Here is a 10643-nt window from a genome sequence, read left to right on the forward strand (position 1 = left end):
GAAGGGACCTTTAGAGATCATCCAGTCCAACCCCCCTGCCAAAGCAGGCTCACCTAGATCAGGTCACACAGTAATGTGTCCAGACGGGTCTTGAAGACCTTCAAGGAAGGAGCCTCCACACCCTCCCTGGGCAGCCTGTGCCAGGGCTCCCTCATTCTCATAGTAAAACAAAAGAAAAACAGGCATTTGCATAGCAAAACTGTACAGAACCAGCAGCAGTTACAAGCAGGTGTAAATGTGAGTACCTTGAGAGTAACGGAGCAGTGGAACAGGCTGCCCAGGGAGGGTGTGGAGACTCCTTCCTTGGAGGTCTTCAAGACCCACCTGGACATGTTCCTATGTGACCTGATCTAGGTGAACCTGCTTCTGCAGGGGGGTTGGACTAGATGATCTCTAAAGGTCCCTTCCAACCCCTACCATTCTATGATTCTATGATTCTCAAACACTCTAGAGGAACATGAGGTTTTACCTGTAGATTTTCCTGGTGGAGCTCAGCAATGTAACTCCCTCCTCTGCAGTGATCAGGTTTGTTATTTTAGTGTACATTCCCTCTTATCAAACTGTTCCCAGCCCCAGGAGTGAGAGTGGGTGAACAGCTAGTTAAATGAGTGGATATTTATTCCTCAAGTGTTGTTGATAGGGTGAGTAAACATGCCTATCCAGGAGAAGACTGCAAGCATTCAGGCTGAATAACAGCTCTCTCTTTTGGATCCTGCTCGCTGTGGAGTATTTTCCCACTGGGTAAAAGGCTCAAAGCTGAATGGAGAATTGAGAAGTAGAAAAGGAATTGAATGGCACTGAGGACCGGAGAAGCAATGCAGTGAGGGATGCTGGACCCAGCAAGTCATAATACTTCCCCAGCTTTGGCAGAGCCAAGAGTTCAGCCCCAGAGACTTTATTTTCTGCAAATGAATAAAATCAGCAGCCCTATCTCAGTCTGATTCTGTGAGCTGAGAGTATCAGCTTCACCAGCTGCTTCATTATCAGCTTTTTTTAACTGACCATGAGGATAGGGATCTTGCTTCCTTTGTAACTAAAAATACAGACTTGAAGGAAAGACACTCTGGAAAGACTCTCTGAAGAAGGTGAGCTAGAGAGTAAGGAAAGGATATGAGGAGTTTATCTTGACCCAGTGAAGGAACAGGACCATTAAATAACATCAGTTCTCCCCATCTTCTTGGTATATCTTTGTGTACTCTAACAAGATGACTAGCACAGTAGTTCTCTCAATGCAAGTTCAGCTCTAGGTGCAAATTTGATAGATGCAACCTGAAAGATGGTGCCTTTGTGAGAAGAGCTGCATCCAAACTCACGGGTTTTAGCACATACTTCAGGATAGTTTAGAAAGCTATTATCTGTAGGCCAAAAAGAACCGTGCTGGATATGTTCAGGGAGCAAGCAACTGCAGTCCTCTGCTTTGGAGAGGTGGGGAGAGACAGCTAGCAAAGGAGAGCGAATGCAGCTAGCAATGAAATACCACACAGCCTCCAGACTTTGCAGAAATGTTTGCCTTCAGCTTGCCGAACTGTGATGACACCAGGACCCTCTGAAGATGCAACGCCAGGCTGTGGCCGTGCAAAGCTGAACTTTCTGCAGTTGTTCTTTGGTTTGTGGAAAATGATTGAGGAAGAACATTGCTTCATTCTCACAAAGGGTGACTTATTTTGGAAGTAAAGCACTCCTCTTCTCTGATTGTTTAGTTGGAGTGCTCAGGCCTCTCATTCTCATCCCCCCAGAGATAAAAAGAGAGTTATTTGATGGCTCTGCTGAAGAGCACCTCTGCAGAGAGAGACCTAGGAGTATTGGTTGGTATCAAACTAACCATGACCCAGCAATGTGGCCAATGGCACCCTGGGCTGCATCAAGAGTGTGGCCAGCAGGTCGTGGTTCTGCTCCCCCTCTACTCTGCCCTGGTGAGGCCTCATCTGGAGTCCTGTGTCCAGTTCTGGGCTCCCCAGCTCAAGAGGGACAGGGAAGTGCTGGAGAGAGTCCAGCACAGGGCCACCAAGATGATCAGGGGACTGGAGCATCTTCCTGACAAGGAAAGGCTGCAGGAACTGGGGCTGTTTAGTCTGGAGGAGACAGACCGGTTTTAATGCCCATCTGCAACATTTCTATGGTGCACCAGCATATCTGTGTCTTGAAAGTGGCATTTATAAAACACCCTGAGGTGCATTTGCCAAACTTGTCTCAGCTGTATATAGAAGCACTTTTACATTAAAACATCACCTGCTGTAAACAGGAAACAACAGGTGGGACACCTTCACTAGTCCCATTTGAGCATGGCCGTGCCCAAAGGCAGCAGGCTGGAAGAGTGTTACTTACAAAAGCAATGATGACATTGCCTTGCAAGCTGTGTTTCTCTGCAAGGCCTCCCCTGGAAGACAGTGTCATTGTCAGCAAACACTAGAAGCTGCCAGGCGACCCCTGTGAGTTCTCAGCAGGAGGCTACTGAGATTCCCTCTTGCTTGAATAAGGTTCTGCACTCCGAGTTTGTAAAGGGGCTTTTCATCTGAGTATCAAAACCCAGCTGAGTGACAGATTGGACTCAGGGCCTCTCCATGTATTAGAAACATGGAAAGGGAAGGTGGTTAAATTGCATCCAGGTGGCAGTTTAACACAGCTTGTGCTGACTGTATGCTGTAGGGACTGTAGCTGCATGAAACCTGGAAGCCACTAACAGGGTTTTTATGGGCGATATGTAAAGGTGCCTTCTGCTTCCTACTGCAAAAGATGTGAAGTTGTTTGGTTGGGGGTTGTTTCCTTTGTTTTGTATTTAGGGAAAGTATTTCTTTTTAGGAAGAGTGGGAAAAGAATTTATCAGAATCTTTATCTCCTGTGAAGTAATCTTCTGTTTATCACACGCCCTGTGAAAAGGTATTTAAGGGCTTACTCCTGCAAGCATTTTTAAAGGAGTCCTTTTGCTCTCAGAAGACAAATCCTGTGATCTGGGGAAAGGAGAATTCACATTACTTTAAACAATCCCTTGTTGGTGCTTGAATGAAGGCACTGTGTCTTATCAACAAGGACTGTAAACAAGTTTAGAGCTGTGGCCACAGAACAGAAACAGCTGCTGAAAATGCAATTCTGTAGCTGCTGGCTCTGGCATTGCAATTATTGAGTGTTCCATATGTAGATCTTTTGATTTATTCATTGAGCAATTATTCAACTCGGTTACTGCCTCTGGGGGAAAGCCCCTGAAAGCAGAGGGAGGCTGAGCCATTGAGCTCAACACACTTGAGACTATTCTTTCTGAGAGAGTTGTGCGGGCTGGAGCTGAGCGGGCTTCCCCTGGGACAGGCGGTGATGGTTCTGCAGTGACTCGGAGATCCAGGGGACCGACAGTGCGGGAGCTGAGCTCGACCCGAGAGGGTCCAGGCTGTGCCGGCAGCCTTGCCGAGGCCTCCCTGCCCCCGCCTCGCCCCCTCCTCCCCGGCCGCGCCCCCAGCCGCCCCCGCCCCGAGGCCCTACTTGCCATGGACACGCGGCGTCCGGCGGCGGCTGCGGGCGGCGGGCTGCCGGGCGAGCTGCCGGGCGGGCTGCCCTCCTCCCGCCGCGCCCCCTCCGTGCCGGGGCCGGGGCCGCAGGAGGCGGCGCCGCTCTCGCTGTCGCTGTCGCTGCCCGCGCGGCTGCCGGGGACGCGGGAGAGGCCGCTGGAGCGGCGGGTGCCCGGGCCGTGGCCGCTGTCGGCCGAGCCGCCGCGTTCCGCGCTGCCCGGGCTGTGCGTGCGGCCCGGCCCCGCCGCCGCCGCCCCCGCGGGCCGCCCGCCCGCCGGCCGCGCCGCCTCGTCGCTGCTGGAGGAGCGCGGCGGCTGCTGTCCGCGGTGCTGCGGGGCGGCGGCGCGGGGCCGGGGCCGGGGCCGGGGCCCGCACGGCGCGGCGGCGCGGGGCTCTCCTCCGCGGGGCGGGCGGCCCGGGGGCGGCGGCCAGGCCTCGGTGGCCGCGCCGGCCGGCGGCAGCACGGAGCTCTTGGTGCAGTTGTAGAGGCTCGTCTCTTCCTCGGCGGGGCCCGCCGGCCGCCACGGCAGCCCGGAGAGGCTCTTCTGGATCTTCCTGAGGCCCAGGTGGGCGATTTCTAGGATGCTGAGGAAGAGGGAGACCGCGGCGATGCTGTTCATGAAAACCATAAAGATGGTCTTCTCTGTGGGTCGGGACACAAAACAATCCACCGTGTTAGGGCAAGGGGGCCGCGTGCATTTGTAAAGGGGGGACATGTGAAAGCCGTACAAGAGATACTGACCTATCATAAAGCCCACTTCGACCACAGACCGGGTCAGGATATGTAGGATGTAGGTGCGCAGCAGGGACCCTCTCAGGGGTGCCTTGTTCACTTTCTTCTGCTCCTCCAGCTGACGCAGTTCCCTCTCCACCCTCCTGTGCTCCTCAGGCACGGGCTCCGGGTCTTCCAGCTGAGCCCGCAGGTAGGCTTTCCTCTTCTGCCTCTCCTTCTCCAGAGCCCTTAATCTGTAGAGAGCGTGGCCCATGTAAACCAGCGACGGAGAAGAGACAAACACGATCTGCAGTACCCAGTATCTGATCAAAGAGATGGGGAAGGCTTTGTCGTAACAGATGTTGCTGCAGCCGGGTTGCTCCGTGTTGCAGATGAACTCGGACTGCTCATCGTCCCAGACATCTTCGGCAGCCACTCCCAGCACCAGCATGCGGAATATGAACAGGATGGTGAGCCAGATTTTGCCAACTATGGTGGAGTGGATGTGCACTTCTTCAAGGATGCTGCCCAACAGGTTCCAGTCCCCCATGGTCACAAGTTCATGTCTCAGATTTAAAAGAAAAGAAGAAAGACAACAACAACAATTAAAAAGCTGTTTTAATACAACACTGGGTTGCCTTTGGAAATGGCCTTTGAAAATATCCTGTAAAAGATAACCATCTTTCACAGGCATTCTTCTGAGAGAGAGAGAACTTCTTAGAAGTTCATCACTATTTTCTACTTAATGGGTCTTTAAAGGAAGGCAGACTTTGTGATTGCTTGAGAAAGATGGGGGATTATTTGAAGCTGAAGCGAGGCTCATTTCAGCAGTAAGCAGCAGTACTGCTTCACTGCAGTTTGACATTATTTCCTTCCCACTAGGAAAGAAGACAATTATTTTCCTTTTCACTTTGCAAATCCTTTGCCAACTATAGTTTAATTTTACACCCACCCCATTCCGCTGTCTGTGCCTTTGCCATAGTTTCGGGTGAAAAACAACTAGAATAATATATAACACTCATGGCTTTAATTTGTTTGACAAGATTTTGTGAAGTACCCCGTAATTGTGACAGAAAAATGGTTCCTTCTGTACCCCAAGGTAGCAGCGTTATTAGTGCCATCCATCCAACATTTTCCCGTCTGTCCACAAGTCTCTCCCTCAGGTTTCTAAAACTACAAATACATAGCTAATTTACATGTAGCTGTACATATCATAGAAGCATAGAATGGTAGGGGTTGGAAGGGAACTTAGAGATCATTCCCCCTGCAGAAGCAGGTTCACCTAGATCAGGTCACATAGGAACATGTCCAGGCGGGTCTTGAAGACCTCCAAGGAAGGAGACTCCACAACCCCTCTGGGCAGCCTGTGCCAGGGCTCCCTCACCTGAACAGTGAAAGTTTTTCCTTATGTTTAAGTGGAACTTTTTGTGTTCCAGCCTCATCCCATTACCCCTTGTCCTGTTGCTAGCTACCATCCAAAAAAATGCTGCCCTAGCCTCCTGACACCCACCCTTTAGATATTTATAAATATTAATGAGATCTCCCCTCAGTCTCCTCCAGACTAAACAGCCCCAGTTCCTGCAGCCTTTCCTCATATGAAAGATGTTCCAGTCCTTTGATCATCTTGGTGGCCCTGTGCTGGACTCTCTCCAGCAGTTCCCAGTCCCTCTTGAGCTGAGGAGCCCAGAACTGGACACAGGACTCCAGATGAGGCCTCACCAGGGCAGAGGAGAGGGGGAGCAGAACCTCCCTTGACCTGCTGCCCACACTCTTCTTGATGCAGCCCAGGCTGCCATTGATCTTGTCCACGAGGGCACATTGCTGGCTCATGGTTAGTTTTATATCAACCAGCACTCCCAGGTCTCTCTGCAGAGCTGCTCTCCAGCAGTTCAACCCACAGGCTGTCCTGGTGCATGGGGTTGACACATATATCTATATCTATATATGTAAACATATACATATATGTGAACAGTCTCATTTCTAGGCTACTGTTAATAAATTAAAAGTGATCCTTGGATTAGTATCTTTAATTTTGTGCATTTAAATTCTTACTGAATCACCAAGACTCATCTTAATCATAAATTTCAACACACAAGATAAATTAACCAGGGGTTACATAATGGAGAGATGTGGAGGTCTTTTTTTTTAGCTGTGAGTAGGAGATGATATTCCTTATAGAATCACAGAATGGTAGGGGTTGGAAGGGACCTTTAGAGGTCATCTAGTCCAACCTCCCTGCAGAAGCAGGTTCACCTAGATAAGGTCACATCACCTCTCTCCCAGAAGCTATTTAAGGTGGCACCAAACTGACCTCTGTTCTGCTGCCAGGTGCTTGGTTTCCAAATTGTTTCTCTGGAAACTATTCAGGTACTGTGGAGGATTGGAATGTAAGGTGTTTGCCTCTTTCTTTGTGAATGCACTGCACATTTGGTGTTGTGTCTCTGGAATTCTTTCTGCTAACGTGGTGATAAAATATTGAAAGCAACTGGGACCATCTCTGCCTTAGGGTTCACACTTAAATTTTATATGCTGATGAACTCTCAAAATGTCCCAAATTCCACTAAACTACAACCTTTAGTAAAGTCTCATGGTTTTTTGTGTCTCAGGGGTTTTTTTACAGTGGCTGGCTGCAGTGCCTAAAACCTTACACAGCTTCAATTGACAGCACAGCTGTATGATCTCACCATTATCAATACAGAGTGGTTATGGTTTATGATATGATCCCTCGTAGCCCGATTCTGCTTGGAGGCTGTATTTATCCACACTGCAAGTAAAGATTTTCAGTTGTAGCCAACAGTGCTGTTATTCTCTGTGTAGGCATCCTACAGACTTTGTTATTATATCTCTGTTTGGTTTGTTTTTGTTGGTTTTATTTGTCTGCAAGTTTGAATGTACACAATGAACTTCCCTTTTGGCACGAGGAACTGGTTGAGGAAATCTAACCAACTGAGCAATTTCTTAGGTGCTGTGATGCACCTTCAATATCTTCTTTCCCCACTCCTTCCCTCCCATGTATATCATTGAAATAAGCTACATGAAAAACAAGTCAGCAAGAATTAATGTAGCCCATTTTCCTCATCTTTAAAGAACAATATCAGGTCTTTCTTCTAACTTCATATGGATTTTATTCAGAGCAGCCAGCAAATTGTTGTAGTGGCGTAGGTTGGGTGAGTGGAAAGATGTTCATGTGTTGAAATGTTTACTGGAAAATGTTACCTCTCAAACTAACAATGTTTTTCCAAGCTTGGCAGTGCTGATACAGGATAATTCACCTTCAGTAAAGTGAGTAGAGGTTTACACAGAGCACGCTCCCAAGCCCAGCCTACTCAAGAGGCCAAGTACAAGCAGGTGACACTTGCTGATTGTTCTGTGTCACTTCCCCTGAAAGGTGACTGAATGACTGCAAGGCAACAGCTAAGCAAAGGAGCTTTGAGTTGTATTTACTGCCTTGCAAATGGCTGATCCTCCACTGAAAGTGACAGACTCTGTAAAAAAGAAACCAAAACCAAGATGCTGAAGTGTAAATGTGGGACTAAAAGAGGAAGGAGACATGTTTTAACCCCAAAGACGAATTGTTAGCATTCCTCTAGCAGTAGGAATCCTCATTGCCCACCTTGGAACAGAAAGCAAATGTATCCACTCAGGGTAAGAGAGGACAAAGAGGAGTATAAACATATCACTGACTACAGACATGATTGTTTCTTAAGTTGTTTGTCCTCACCTCTCCTTTATAAATGCAGAGGGTTATTATAGAAGTGGTTTAACTCACTTTCGAAGTGAGCTTATTATACCAAGACATTTGCCCTCAAATTTGCACTGGTAGAACAGCAGAATAAACACTGGCATGGTGAACACTGTGTATAAAGAAAAGAGGTTAGCCTACAGCCACAAAAGAGGTTCTAGGAAATCAACCAAAACCGCTTTAAAACCTTGTCAGAGCGATGTGCTTCCAATCTTTCCCTTCCCTTGTCTTATTTGAGTTCTGTGTAACAGAGTCATTTCAGTTTAGGGTAAGAGAGCAATCTCAGATACCAGCAATAGCATTGTTTCCAGTATACTAACAGAACAGAAATTGTAGTATTCTAGTATGCTAGCCTAGTATCCTAGAAATACATCATTTTTAGTATAAATAGTACATACCTGAGACATTTCTCATTATACCAACTACCTTTGTGTCTGCCCAAATATAAAAATACAGTCATTTCAAATAATTAAAGCTCTTGCAATGTAACCAGTTATAAGCAGGTGGAAATCCACCATTTCTCTTTGAGGAAGTTTCTTTATCTCTCATTTTTGTTGCTGATTTAATTTAAAGTTCACTTGATCATTTGCCACTACTCAAACCACTTCTCTATTAAATTTATGCCAGGTTTTCATCATCTGTGATGTGAAAAAGCAGACTTAAAGCTTAAATTCCTTGTTGGAAGAAGCTGAATGCCAAGATGCAAAGTACTCCTGAGTTTAATTCTCGTTGCTTCAATTGCAACAGGGACCTGCCTGCTCTGTACTGCCCAAGGAAGGATTATATTTCTGCTGCTTACCTTAGCACAAAGCCCTTGGTTAGTCTGTCTCAGAGCATTGCAGAGGAGCACGCAGCGCTGGCGATTGCGATAGCTCAGAGACTTTCCTTCAACAGTGCTAGGACATCTTTCAGTTTCCAAGAGCCAAAGCATAGATGTGGTATGCTGAGTGGACTTCTCTGTTCTTTGTATAGCTGGATGCCAAGAACACTCAGTCTAAACTATGCGTGCATGGTTTAAAAATCATCAGATGATAGGGTGGTGCCTCTGGCCAAAATGATCATGCAATTATTTGAGTCAGTGGCATCTAACCAAGCCATTCCCTCAAGGCTCCATCTGTACAGAGACCGTTTGCAGCATCCCTATGCCTCGTTTTAGCTGGTTCTTTCAGACATTATACCTCCACCCAGTTCCCACATGCAACTTTGCTTTGTAAAACAGCTAAACAGGCAGCCTTTGCAGTACAATAGGTTCTTACTTTTCTTTACATGCCATTAGTTTCGCTTTGAATCGATGCCTGAGGATCGATCGGTCACGTCCGATTTCATACCCTGTTGCCTGGTGAGTTAATTCAGGGTGCGTTAGACCCTTTGAAAATGGAGGCTGCAGGAATGGACACTCAAGGCTTCAGAGAGAAACATGGGCTTTTGGCATGGTAACCTTTCTTCAGCTGGGTTACGGAGCCACTCACAGAATTGCTCTCCGTGAGAGACAAGGTTTGAAAAATGGAGGTGAGTCGCCAAAATGGGATTTTGTGAGAACTCTGGGCCACCAAAGCTGAGGTGCTGATACTAAACCTTCTGTTTAGACCTGTCCAGGCCTCAGTTGTATGGAAATTCCAAATATCCATTTTCTGCTCTTGCTCTGGAAATTCTGGGTCTCTTCTTTCTTTCTTTAAGGTGTGTGACTGCTTTGCACTTTGGCCTCTTCTCTCTCAAGGTATTCCCACTGGACTAGTGGCCAGTCCTCAAAAGACATGAGCCCTTCTTCTTCTTTGGGATTATCTCAGATTTATGTACCAGTGCACCCTTCTCTTTCACACAAGCTGTACTCATCTGCCTCAAAGTCCTGTTTCAATATGTCTTCACCCTGAGGTGACTACAGCATTTCTCCCCTAGTCCCAGTCTAATGCAGCAGATGTGTGGTTTATGCACGTATTACAAACACACCAGGGACAGTAGCACTACACACACACACACATTTACACTCCTGAGAACGTATTAATATGCATCCAAACCATTCAGATCTCCACCAGTCTTTCTCACCCATATGCTTTCATGCTCTCTTTCAAGCTCATGTCCCCTCACGTGCCTGTCACTGGCAGTTTATTCTCATGTCTCTTCTTCCCAAGTTCAGTCACAAAGTCCGTAAGGCTTTACCTTGCTGCTTCAGTTGTCTCAGAGCTGCAGCTCAGTGCTGGGTGCCCTGTGCTGCCTTACCAGAAGGTAGGGTTGACCCAACATCTCCAGTGGCTTCCATATCTCCCTGGTATTTTTCAGGAGCACACTTTTCAGCTTTGTTCACTTCAGAACTGTGCAAGAGCTGCAGCACCTGGGATTTATTTGTCCCATTGAAGAATGTGCTTTGTCACTCACTGCAGAAGTGGCTTGTTCTTGGCCCAGCACATTTCTGTCCCACCTCTTCTCCTCGTTGGCAGCTCACAGCAGCAGAAACACAGGCTGCCTGTCCCTCTCTACCCTCAGAGTTAAAAAAACCAAAACACTTGAAGGTTATGGTTTTGTTGGGGAACAGGAAAGGTGCCAGTACGCTGCTTAGGGACAATTTTCTGTGTTTCTGCTTCAGTAGCAGAATGATTGGTGGTGTTAAAGGACTGCTCCTGAGAGCTTGTTAATGCCCCATACAACTGATTGTATGGGGAAGGAAAGCAAGGCAGGGGAATAGGGGTAGTGAGAG

At 47.6% G+C, this 10643-nt stretch overlaps 1 protein-coding gene across 1 annotated transcript; it reads right to left on the reverse strand.

Moving 5' to 3' along the window:
* Positions 1 to 3174: 3174 nt before the first annotated feature.
* On the reverse strand, positions 3175 to 4759 carry GJA10 (gap junction protein alpha 10). The gene is made up of 4 exons (XM_061991534.1): positions 4023 to 4759; positions 3769 to 3891; positions 3472 to 3629; positions 3175 to 3197 (listed from the first exon to the last, which is right to left on the reverse strand). The coding sequence occupies exons 1-4, from the start codon at positions 4757 to 4759 to the stop codon at positions 3175 to 3177; spliced, it is 1041 nt and encodes a 346-aa protein (XP_061847518.1).
* Between the last annotated feature and the right edge of the window lie 5884 nt (positions 4760 to 10643).

Source organism: Colius striatus, chromosome 2 (genome assembly GCF_028858725.1).
Source record: "Colius striatus isolate bColStr4 chromosome 2, bColStr4.1.hap1, whole genome shotgun sequence".
Classification (NCBI taxonomy): domain Eukaryota; kingdom Metazoa; phylum Chordata; class Aves; order Coliiformes; family Coliidae; genus Colius; species Colius striatus.